The 12431-nt window shown below is 54.2% G+C and overlaps 1 protein-coding gene across 2 annotated transcripts in view; it reads right to left on the bottom strand.

Moving 5' to 3' along the window:
• Positions 1-3790: 3790 nt before the first annotated feature.
• MARK4 (microtubule affinity regulating kinase 4) overlaps positions 3791-12431 on the bottom strand; it is a 34109-nt gene continuing 25468 nt past the window's right edge. Inside the window, exons 14-18 of one of the 2 annotated variants that reach the window (XM_047790003.1) lie at positions 11292-11395; positions 8238-8516; positions 8007-8086; positions 6709-6753; positions 3791-5104 (exon numbers count right to left, since the gene is read on the bottom strand). In XM_047790003.1, the coding sequence (XP_047645959.1) occupies positions 5040-5104; positions 6709-6753; positions 8007-8086; positions 8238-8516; positions 11292-11395 (573 nt within the window). In that variant the 3' untranslated portion in view covers positions 3791-5039. The remainder of the gene's footprint in view (positions 5105-6708; positions 6754-8006; positions 8087-8237; positions 8517-11291; positions 11396-12431) is intronic. The other variant, XM_047790001.1, reaches the window with a different exon arrangement.

Raw genomic sequence — 12431 nt, 5'->3', positions numbered from 1 at the left:
GCATTGGTGCCATAGTTATTGGGGGAGGAGGAGGGACTTTTGCAATTGGCTAGGGAGTAACCTCGAAGCCGCCATGCCTCTCTAGCCATGTCCTAGGGTTAGACATATTTATCCCTTCTCTAGAATGAGGCACAGTTACCGTACAGAGTCTAATTCAAACATTACAAGGCTCTGCATGGAATCCGAGACTCAGGTGTGGCCAGAGTCCCACAGCCAAGCTTGGGTCCTTCCCAACATCAACTGCCAGGCATTCAGGTCAGATCTCAAACAGAGGGTCCACATGAGGAAGAAATAGAGGCCAAACGAAATGTCTGAGACTTGAACTTGGCCCCCAGGTTGAGATCTCCCATACAGCTCATCACGATCTATCTCATTAAACTTTTCATTAGCCTCCAGACTTCAGCCCTCTGCAGGTGCTAACTGTTTTTCCCCCATAAACTTCACTTACTTTGCTCAAGAACCTACCATGGCTCCCCACGTCTCCTAGAATACTCTCCTTTATATGCAAGTCTTCAAACAAATGCATATCATTTGCTGAAGGCTCATCTTTGTAGTTCTTTTCTCATGATCTCTCTGTATACTCTTTTGCTCCTTACACCCTGAAATTCCCACCTTAAAGAAATATCTGGGAGTTCCCGTCATGGCTCAGTGGTTACGAATCCGACTAGGAACCATGAGGTTGTGGGTTCAATCCCTGGCCTTGCTCAGTGGGTTAAGGATCCGGTGTTGCTGTGAGCTGTGGTGTAGGTCACAGACGTGGCTCGGATCCCACGTTGCTGTGGCTCTGTCATAGACTGGTGGCTACAGCTCTGATTCGACCCCTAGCCTGGGAACCTCCATATGCTGCAGGAGCGGCCCAAGAAATGGCAAAAAAGACCAAAAAAAAAAAAAAGAAAAAAAAAGAAACATCTGAACATGGATTGGGTGTTGGCCATGTCAATCATTTCTTCTTGACCCAATAGGTTGAGGCCTCCATCAGCAAGGGGTGGCCGGTAGGCCCTCAAAGAGACACATGTGTTTCTGAAGAAAATGGGAGGCAGCATTAAACAGAAGGTCTAGCTCCCAGGGACTTAGGGGCAGCACTGAAGAGGCAATTTGGGGGGTGGGGGTGGGCACAAGGCATGTGGAAGTTTTCAGGGATTGAACCTGCGCCCCAGCAGGGATCCAAGCCCCTGCAGTGACAACGCCAGATCCTTAACCCACTGCACCACAGGGGAACTCCTGGAGGAGGCACTTTTTCAAATCTTGTCACATGTAAAGGGCCTTTAGAGATCAATCAACCTCTCCATTTTCCAGAGGGGAAACTGAAGGCCAGGGACGTCCCCAAGAGTTCCCAGAGATCATACTCAAACAGAAAGCTTAGAGGAAACCCCAAAGATCAAGACTGCAGGACCTGGTAGATGGTGGGATGTCCTCTTACAACACTGGTCCCCACTGAAGATCCCGGCGCTAATCCCAGCCTCGCCCCCTGGGGCCACAGAGGCCACACAGGATGGTCTGCCCCAGCCGAATCCAGCCAAATCTGCAGTCCAGGAACCTGTCATCTACCAGGCCTGCCTCATAAGCCCTGAACCCATCCCTTCCCTCCCCACCTTCTGTGCCGTCCCAACCGCCTCCCTATTCTTCTGACCTGTCTGCTTCCCTCCCTCCACAGCACAAACCTGCCCCTGCCTCTCCTTTACGCATGACCTCACCATGGCTCCCTAGGACCCTTGGGACAAAGTCCAGGTACCTCTCCACGACCTTCCAGGCTCTGCCAGCATCTGCAGCCTCAGCTCTCACAGTGACTCTACATTCGCCCGAGTCCTATACCATCTGCTGAAGGACCTGCACTCTCTTACTTCCCAGCCATTGTACAAGCTGTTCCCTTTGCCTAGAACCCATGTGCCCCCAACACACACCCCTCCGCCACATCTGCTTAGCTGCTCAGCATCTTGCCGGTCATAGGAAGCTGCTCCTCCTGCAGGAAGCCCCCCTGGCTAGGGCAGCTGCCCCCTCCACCCTCTCTCAGGCTCCAGGCTCCCCCAGACCAGACCCGCCCACCCTAGGATCCCAACTGAGGACACAGCTGCCTCCTCCACCCATGAGCTACATGAGAGCAGGGCTGGGGCTGTCTTGCCGCTGTGCTCCCAGGACAGCGCTGGGTGCCAAGGAAGCCCTCAGGGGCTGAGATTTCAAGACAGGGTTAGCTTCCTCTCCCGACACTTCATCTTCCTACTCGCTCAACTGTAAATGCCTCTCTCAGCAGAGCCCTATTCTGGTTTCACTCATGACAGGACTCTGGCTCTGCCCTAGACTCTGAATATTCCCGCACTGGCTGATCTTAATCCTTACCACCCTTCTCTTCTCAATTGACTATTTTCTTTTTCTTTCTTTTTTTTTTTTGTTTTTTAGGGCCACACTTGCGGCATATGTAAGTTCCCAGGCTAGGGGTCGAATTGGATTGCAGCTGCTGGCCTACACCACAGCCATAGCAACGCCGGATACTTAACCCACTGAGCGAAGCCAGGGATCGAATCTCTGTCCTCATGGATGCTAGTCGGGTTTGTTACCCCTGAGCCACAACAGGAATCCTCAATTGACTTTCCTATCAGCCACATGATGAATACAAAAGTTGACTTCGGAGTTCCCGTTGTGGCGCAGTGGTTAACGAATCCGACTAGGAACCATGAGGTTGCGGGTTCGGTCCCTGCCCTTGCTCAGTGGGTTAACGATCCTGCGTTGCCGTGAGCTGTGGTGTAGGTTGCAGACGCGGCTCGGATCCCACGTTGCTGTGGCTCTGGCGTAGGCCGGTGGCTACAGCTCCGATTGGACCCCTAGCCTGGGAATCTCCATATGCCTCGGGAGTGGCCCAAGAAATAGCAAAAAGGCAAAAAAAAAAAAAAACCCAAAAAACAAAAGTTGACTTCACTCTGCCCTACTTGGGCACCTGAGGCAGTTTGCCTAAGCCTCTTCCCTGCATACAACTCTCCATGGCTCCCCACTGCCCTCAGATGAAAGCCTGACCCGTTCGCTTTGGCCCACAAGGCACTGGGTGGGGTAGCCCTGCCCTCCTGCACTGGACAGCTCCCTACTGCTTCCGTCCATTGAGCCTCTACTTCCCTTCTGCTCACGACACCTCAGCTTTCCTTTGGGGAACCCCCTCTTAAGTCCAGCTCTAGTCACAGGCCACTCCAGAGTCACAGTGAGACTGGTTCGGGAATGGCCACATGACTTATCTGGGCCAGTGAGGGTCTGTCTGGGGACTTTTGCTGGAAGTTGGAAATGAGAAACTTTCCTGCTATGGTAACTAAGCTGGAAAGATGAGGGTGCTGGGGTCATTCTTGCCATCAGGGAGTGTCAAATGGAAGAAAGTACTAGAATGAAACTCACACTGGAAAAAGCACAGATGAGCTGGCCTGCTACCTGGATCCAGCCATACCTGAAGTTGGTCACCCCTGGTCTGTGAAATGAGCAAACAAATACCTTTTTGCTTAAGTGTAGATGGCTTATTCGTCCTAAAACAGCATTTCTCTTGCTGATGCCCCATCCACTCCCAACCCAGAAATCACCCGCCGTTCTCTGAGCTATACCATGCAGTCCCACTTCCCGGCTTGTGCCCAGGGCATACCCATTACCTGGTCAACTCCCACTCACCATTCAAAACCCAACTCCGATATCAGTTTCCTTGCCCAATCCCCCTTTCTCTCCTGGGCCACCCAAAGTGGTGGTTTCTCTGGTGTTTGTCAGAACCCACGTCCCCCATAGGCAGGGGCTCCCTGGGCCTCCGTGTCCAGCACTGGGCCTGGCATGGAGTAGGCACCGGTCAATGACTGTTTATTGAATAAATGTACTACTGGAGGAAGAAGTGGCTTAGAGTCCCGTATAACATGTGGATGGGTCTGTGAGTGGATGGACGGGGGTCTGATGGAGGAACTGGGGCCTCGTGCATGAGGCCGAGCCCCGTCTTGCCCTCTCCCACGATCATCCCTGCCCCTCACACCCCCACTCCTCCCATTCTGCAGAGAAAACCGAGGCTCGGAGAGGAGGCACCCCTGGCCCCGAGTCGCACACCTCCTCTTCATCTCGCTGGCAGGTGAGGGCAGGGAAGGAACACCCCAGGGTCGGCGTGGGGGAGGGGGGACTCTCCTAAGTTTATTGGGCAACAGGCTGCAGGTGAGGGGGGCTGACAGGAGGAGGGGGGTGTAATAACTTAAAAACCAGAGGTGAGAGCGGCAGCTCCTCAAGAGATCTCTGCAGAAGGGAGGGTGTGGGGGTATTTACAAGGATTTGTACAAAGTGCCCCGCGCCAGCCTGGGGCAGGAAGGGGGGGTTCGAGCAGGAGGGGAGAGGGAGGGGAGGAACCTGCCTCTCTGGCCCCTGCTCCCAGCAGCCCCCCATGCTCCAGTCTTCAGGCTCAGCAACGCTTCCTGCCCCTGCTCAAGGCCTAGTTCTTGAGCTGGCGGGGTTAGAGGAGTTTCCTCAGTTTCCCTTTCTGCCCCGTCCCTGCAGTCTCCTCAGGGCCCCACGGCAGGGGGACGGGGGATGAGACGGGCTGGAGGCTCTAGGAAGGTGCCAGCTCCCCGCCGCCCCGCGAAGGCCCTTTGCTCTTCTCTCCTGCCCGGTGGCCTCAGAGAACAGCAGAGGGGACAGGCTCTGCCCCCGCACTGGTCTCAGGGGAACGGAGGCAATGCCAAAGGGAGACCCCCTCCTTGGCCCCCTTTCCCTCCTGCTGAAGCGAAGGGGGCGAGGAAGAGGAAGAGGAGGGGGCCCGGGGCCCTGGCAGGCTCAGAGCTCGAGGTCGTTGGAAATGCGGGTGACGAGGGTGCGGAAGGCCAGGGCGGTGCCCGCCACGCGGCGGAAGAGAACTCCCCGCAGGCCCGGCCGGGGCAGCTGGCAGACCTCCACTTCGAAGTGGGACAGGGGCTCGGGCCCGCCCGCACCCCCGTGCAGGCAGGCCAGCAGGAACGGCTGTGGCTGGCGGCAGCGGCAGCGGGCGGCTGCGGTGGCCTGGCGCAGAGCTGCCATCAGGGCCTCGGGCGGGCGCGAGCTGGTCAGCTTCACACTCCAGGGGAATCGGAGCAGCCGGGGGGCGGTTTCCGTTTGATCCCAAGGTAGATGGCAACTGAGGCGGGAAGACAGCAGGGGTTAGAGGGAGGTAACCCGCTGCTCTCACTTTGGGACAGCCTCCTGCTGTCTCCCCGAAACCTCTTTCTCCCCAGTGACAGAGTGTCAGCTGGACAGAGAGCTGTCTGGCTGGAGACTCCATTTCCCAGCCTCCTCTGCAGCCCGACGTGGTCTCGTCCCAATTCCCGGATGTGAACAGAAGTGATGGGTACAACCCTACACCAGCGCCTTCCAAGGAAACCGCATGCCCTGGGCTTTCTGGTCCCACCTCCTGTGAGGCGGCCACGCGAGCCAGCCTCAAGTGTGAAAATAACAGGACTCTAGGGATGGGGATGGAAGAGCCCTGGGTACTTGAATGACCTCATGGAACAGAGTGGCCCTGCCAGCCTGGCCTGGACATGTGGTTTGTCTGCGAGAGAAATTTTATTCTTGTCTGTATCCCAGGGTCTCTTTGCTATCACAGCTCAGTTTGTTTCCTAATATATCCTCCTTCTGGTAATAACCACATTTCCCTTGGAGGACCAACCCTCCTCACTCCAGACTAGGGAGGGGGTCTCACCTAGAAGCAGTTCTCTCCTCCAAGAGATATGTGGAAATTTCTGGGGGCTTTTTGATGGTCACAATATCTTGAGATAGGAGCACAACTGGCATTTATTATGTGGGGCGGTGTTTGGGATGCATACTCTGCAGTGTATTCTTTGCCTAACAAAGAAATGTCTCCCTGAAGTACCAGGTGTCCCCCTTGGGAGGCGTTTCAGATCTAGTCTTTCTGGTTTAGGTGGGTCTGACTCACCTCTCAGCTCCAAGGGTGAACACATGACTCACTTCCCGCAATGAAGGGATTCCACCCCCCACCTCCGTCACTGTGATTGGTTCAAAGATGAGCATATGACCAGGTCTGACCAATCAGAGTACTCCACCCCTCTGACCACAGGCATTGGTTTAGGGACGGACATGTGACCCAGTTCCAGCCAATGGGAGTCAGTCCTGGGACTGTTGGAACTGCTGGGGAGGTTCTTTATTTCCACTGGGGTCTCTACACTGGCATGTGTCAAACTAAAGCAGAGCCTGGTAAAGTATGGTGTTGCATGCTTTTGCAAATACAGTTTTATTGGAACATGGCTGTATCCACTTGTTTTTATATTAAATATGACTGCTTTTGTGCTATAAGGGCAGACCTAAATAGGCGTGACAGAGACTCTCTGGCCCTCAAGGTCTAAACTATCTCCCATCTGGAGCTGTGCAGATAATGTTTGCCATCCACTGGCTCAGGGCTGCCAGCAGCCACTGTGTCTCATTGGATAAGAAGGAAAGGGAGGTGTGGTGTCACCAGGGGTTATAGATGGGAGAGGCTAAAGCTAAAGACGGTCAAAGGCTGGTGCTCAGGAATGGGAGTGAAAAGGAGAGGAAATCAGTGGGGGTGGGTAAGAGGAGCTGGCAGAGACGAGGGTCATGGGGCATTTCTGGATGTCGGCCTGGGAGGATGAGGCTCAGGCCCCATCGAAGGGTCTGGCAGGGGGAGAGGTACTTACACGAGTGGGGTCTGAGACAGGCAAAGGAGGAGGGGTTGGTGTGGTAATCAGGGTAGACACGCGTACTCACCTTGTGACCTCAGGTCCCCCGATTCTCTCAGGTTCGTCTGTGACCCTAAGGGAGGGGAGGGGGGCAGAGTGTCTCATCTAGACATAGGAAGGCCCCTCTCCCAACCCACTGCCTCCAGGACTCTGGGCAGTCTCTGTCTCAGCTCCAGTCCCTCCCTCTGTCTAGAGCTGGGCTACGGAGGGCTCGGAGTCCAGATTTGAGCTCCTTCTCCACGCCCAGAACGGGAGCCCATTCTGAAATGTTAGTGCAGGTGGAAGGAAAGATACTGAGGAGTTTGAAAGACAAAAGGGGGGTGGGGGGGGCAGAGACACACAACCACGTATAGAAGGAGACGTACTGCACGCACACACGCACACCCCTCCTTCAGGCTGTGCTCAAATGACACTTCCTGAGTGAGGCCTGCCCCACTTAAAACTGCGCCCTCCCTTCCCCACACCCTTCCCTGCTCTATTTTTCTCCCTAGTACTTATCATTGCCTCATAGTTTATGTATTTTACTTATTTATTGTTTATTGGGTCCTCTAGTAGAATGTCCACTTTGCCTAGGTAAGGATTTTATCCTTTTTTTTCACTCTGCTCTGGGCCCAGGATGGTGCCAGGTACATGGCAGACTCAAAGAATAACAACAACAACAACAACAACAACAATAATAGCAGGAGTTCCTATTGTGGCTTAGAGGGTTAAGAACCCAACTAGTATCCATGAGGATGCAGGTTCGAACCCTGACCTCGAACAGTGGGTTAAGGATCCAGGGCTGCTGTGAGCTGTGGCATAGGTAGATGTGGCTCAGATCTGGTGTTGCCATAGCTGTGGCGTAGGCGGGCAGCTGCAGCTCTAATTGAAGCCCTAGCCTGGGAACTTCCATATGCCGCAAGTGCAGCCCTACAAAGCAAAAAAAAGATAAATAAATAAAAATAAAACATAATAACAGTAATAATAGCAAACATTTAATAAAGCATTTTCCAAGGCAACATTCTCCCTCACCTCACTGAGTCTGCACAGAAACCCTAGGAGGAAGGTACTGTTATCACCATCCCCATTTTACCAAAGAGGAAACTGAGGCCCAGAGAGGCTGAGTCATTGCTTAAGGTCACTCAGCAGAGCTGGGGTGTGAACCCCAAGAGTCTGGCTCCAGAGGCCAAACTATTGTTTGTTAAGTGAGCAAGTAAATGGACCACTAGAGCCCACATAGAGCCCCCGTACCCGACTCACAGAGCCCCCTCCCATCAGGAAGCACACAGGCCAGACATGCGGACAGGAAAGCAGAGGCAGCGAGAGCGCAGGGTAGGCGGGACTTACTGATCTTGGATCCCTGGGGCAGAGAGGCGCCCGAAACGCAGCGGTTAGAGTTCTGCCGTTTAGAGGGATCGAGGGTAACCCTGCAGTGTGAGGAGGGAGGCGGAGGGTGACGGAGGAGGAGGAAGAGGAGGAGGAGATGTTGGGGTATAGGAGGCGGAGCAGAGCAGAAGACAGGTTAGGCCCCATCAACCCCATCCCACCCGCCCCACCCCCCCATCCCGCGGGGCTCACCTTCGGGTCAGTTTGGAGGTCAGCTTGGTGAAGAGGTTGGTGGTGGGGCGGGGCCGCCCAGTGGGCAGGGGCGTGGCCTCGTGGGCCAGGGTGGGAGAGGCGGGGGGCCCGTTCTGCACGCCCCCACCTCCCCCGCCCCCTGCCCGCCTGTCTCGGACCTGGCCACCGTGGAAGGTGCTGCGGATGGTGGAGCCGCGTGCCAGGCGGCTCCGCTCCCCTGATGGGGGAGCCAGGCTGTGACTGGAGGGGGAGGCGGGGGGCACCCGTGGGGTACCCGAGCTGTGGGCAGAGAGGTACACTTCAGGGTGGGGCCTTGAGGCAGGTCAAGGCCCCAGTCCTGCTGATTCTTCCCCGGTCTGTCCTGAGATCAGAAACCTCCAGCTACCGGGGGGCGGGGGGGCAGAGACCCGGCTGCCATGTACAATTCTGCAGGCTGCGCACCATACAATCCTAGTGTTATTTTACTGGCTCTTCTCACCTCCTAAATCATCCCTCCTTCAAGCCATCCTTTTTTCAAACTCTCCCTGCTCCAAACTGTCCCCCATCCCAACTCCCCTTTCTCCAAACCTGGCAATTGAATGGTTTTTTTCTCGGGTTTTTTTTTTTTTTTTTTTTTGCTTTTTAAGGCCGCATCTGCAGCATATGGAAGTTCCCAGGCGAGGGGTCGAATCAGAGCTGCAGCTGCCAGCCTACACCACAGCCACAGCAACTAGGAATCCAAGCTGTGTCTGCAACCTACGCTGCAGCTCACGGCAATGCTAGATCCCCCACCCACTGAGCAAGGCCAGGGATTGAACCCACATCCTCAAGGACTCTAGTAAGATGTTTCCGCTGTGCCACAACAGGAACTCCCAGCAACTGAACAGATTCTGATACATTTTCTGGATGAATCTCTCGCTATTTGTTATCCAAACTTCAGGAACCAAACCAACTGAGCATACACTTTACTATTCAAATTTTCATTATTCAAATATGGGAAAGGACTAGATGTGAACATCAAGGGGGCCTACATTCATGACGAAAAGTTTTCGACCGGTGAAAATGAAAAAGAAGGAACCTTCTTCCTAAATCTCTCAAGATGCTATGTGGGCAGAGGTGGCTCCACTATCCCGGGACCCTCCTCCAGCCCCTCTCAGCCTCCCAGTCCTGACAACAGGGGCCAGACCTCCCATTTCTATCCTTCCAGGGACCCCAGCACCAGCCTGGATCTCAAAGAGGGAGCCCTGATTGGTAGATGCCTCTCCCTCTCCCCCAGAATCCATATGCCTTGTTTTTCCCCCAGTAACCAAACCCCTTAGAGCATGAACATTGCACATGGCTACCCAGCCAGAGACTACATTTCCCAGCCTCTCTTGCATCTAGAGGTGGTCATGTGACCAGGCTCTGGCCAATGGGATATAAGCAGAAGTGCTTCATAGCATTTCTGGATCACACCTCTAAAAAGAATGCAGTTTGCACTCCACTTTCTTTTTTTTTTTTTTGGTCTTTTTGCCTTTTCTTGGGCCACCCCTGTGGCATATGGAGGTTCACAGGCTAGGGGTCCAATCGGAGCTGCAGCCACCGGCCTACACCAGAGCCACAGCAACGCCGGATCCGAGCAGCGTCTGCAGCCTACACCACAGCTCACGGCAATGCTGGATCCTTAACCCACTGAGCAAGGCCAGGGATGGAACCCACAACCTCATGGTTCCTAGTTAGATTTGTTAACCACTGAGCCACGATGGGAACTGCTGCGCTCCACTTTCCACCTTTCTTGCTGGTTGGGAAATGGTAACAACTGGTGCAGTGGCCTCAGACCCAGAGCTGGAGCTTCATGTTGAGATTGGCAGAATCAACCTGAATCCGTGGAGGACCCTGCCTCCTACCTCTGGATGGTTTTGTCACAGAGGACTAAGCCTCCATCTCATCCACTGCACCTTGGGGTCTCTATTACAGCGTCTGAGGCTCTAATCTCACTATACATGGTCTCTTGGCCAGAACTGGGGGGCCATAGATTTTGGAGGTTACAAATACAGATTCTGGAATCAGTCTGGCATCTTTGTTCCTTGACTTACTTACCAGCTGTGTGGCCTTGGACAAGTTATGTAACCTATCTGTGCCTCATTTCCTCAGCTGTAAAATGGAGATACCAGGATTGACCTTATAGAATTGTTAGGGGCATTCAACTAGCTAATGTACCATATGCCTGGCATATGGGTCCTTGCTGATAAATGTTGGCTATTCTTTTTAAAATTTAATAACCACAAAAAAAGCTCGTACTCATCGAATGCCTACTGTGTCTCAGACCCTGTGCCAGGTACAGGACACACCTGACTGCCCCTGGATCCCTCTAATGGGGTCTGGAGCCAGAGAACATCAGCCCCATCCTACACAGGAAGAAATGGGGGCTCAGACACCCGCCAAAGGTCTCTGCTTGCTAGCAGAGCGCAGAGGCAAGATTCCCACTCAGAGCTGAGTAGCCTCAGAATCACGCTCTCAACCGCTCCACTACCTGCCCCCACCAAAAAGTAACACCTGCGTCCCTTTCTCAGGTTCTTCCCAGAGGGCACCTCGGTCTCATGCCCTGAAGTCCCGGTGGGTGGGAAGGGCACTGACCTAGAGCCCGCCCCACTCCGGGACTTCAGCCGTAAGTGAACCAATTCATTCCCCTTTTCACTGCACCAGCCAGTCTGCACCGGTTTCCCTCACTTGCCAGCTGAATGAGACCGAACAGACTCAGGCAAATAAGTCTGAAACCCGGCCAACCAGAGGATGTTAAAGCTGTGACACGCTGGGGCTTCTCTCCAGTTCTAAAAATGGATCATTCAAAAAAAAAAAAAAAATCAACTCAGGTTCCCAAGGCTCGTGGGCAGAGAGAGCAGGGCAGCCTGCTTTCCTGCTGCTGCTGACTAATTAATTAAGAGGGGAGGATTTTCAGGGAGATCTGGGAGGGGGTGGACCTGGGTGGATTCTGCCAAGGAATGGGCTGACGCACGGCTCCCCAGCCCCCGTGGCACCCCCTCCCCACGATGTCCCTCACTGCAGAGCACCTGCACCCCCGTGCTCCCTCCATACCTGTTTTCTTTGCCATTTGGCAACAGGGATGGGCGCTCAGCCCCTGGGCGTTCTGTGCAAACATAGGTGTTTCTGCGGGTCATCATGCTGGGAGGGAGGTTGTTCTGCAGGAGACAATGTCAGCAGGAGAGTGAGGGGCAAAAGGACAGCCTTTAACCACCCCTTGTACCCTCGCTGGCCTCCCTCATCACGAACGAGGCAGCCGAGGTTAGCGGGCTGGCCCAGCCACAAAGGCTATCACGGGAGACCTTGGAGCTGGGAGGAGAGGCTCCCGGGGGCAGCCTGGCCCACCTCTCCTCCCCCAGCTCGGCCCCACCTCCAGGCACAGCAAGCTCTTAAACACACACTTATTCATGCCCTGCTGTCTCTCCTGCCAGGACAAGCCTCCCACCTTTCCCCCAGACTCACTCCCAGGTATCTTTTAGGTGTTCCTTTATAATACAGCCCCACCCTGGCCCCAGGCTGAGTCAGTGCCTCCTTTGTGCTCCTTGAGGCAGCCCTGATCGCGGGTCCCATCGCTAGGTGTGGATCATATCCGTTCACCCACTGCCTGCACCGTGGGCTGGGGACACAGCACATCAGGATGCTGTTGCCCTATACAATGTCCTGGGAAGTGAGCCGCTTTCTTTGCTCTGGACGACTAAGACAGGCATCATTTCTTCTTTCAATGTTTGGAAGACTTCCACCAGTTTAGAGGCCTCTGGGTCTGGAATTGTCTTTATGGGGAAGTGCCGAGACTGTATAGGTTTTCTATTTCTTCTCGTGTCAGTTTTGGTTAACTGTATTCTTTTTTTTTTTGTCTTTTTGCCATTTTTTGGGCCGCTCCCGCGGCATATGGAGGTTCCCAGGCTAGGGGTCCAATCGGAGCTGCAGCCACCGGCCTACGCCAGAGCCACAGCAACTCGGGATCTGAGCCGCGTCTGCGACCTACACCACAGCTCACAGCAACTCCGATCCTTAACCCACTGAGCAAGGGCAGGGATCGAACCTGCAACCTCATGGTTCCTAGTCAGATTCGTTAACCACTGTGCCACGACGGGAACTCTAATTAACTGTATTTTTAAAGATATTCGCTCGTTTTGTCTCAGTTGTCAAATGTACTGGCCTAAAGAAGTTCCTAACACCATCTTACTATCTTTT

This window comes from Phacochoerus africanus, chromosome 8 (assembly GCF_016906955.1).
Source record: "Phacochoerus africanus isolate WHEZ1 chromosome 8, ROS_Pafr_v1, whole genome shotgun sequence".
In the NCBI taxonomy this organism is placed as follows: domain Eukaryota; kingdom Metazoa; phylum Chordata; class Mammalia; order Artiodactyla; family Suidae; genus Phacochoerus; species Phacochoerus africanus.
The sequence above is the reverse complement of the archived record's forward strand: the minus strand, read 5'-3'. Positions and strand labels throughout refer to the sequence as shown.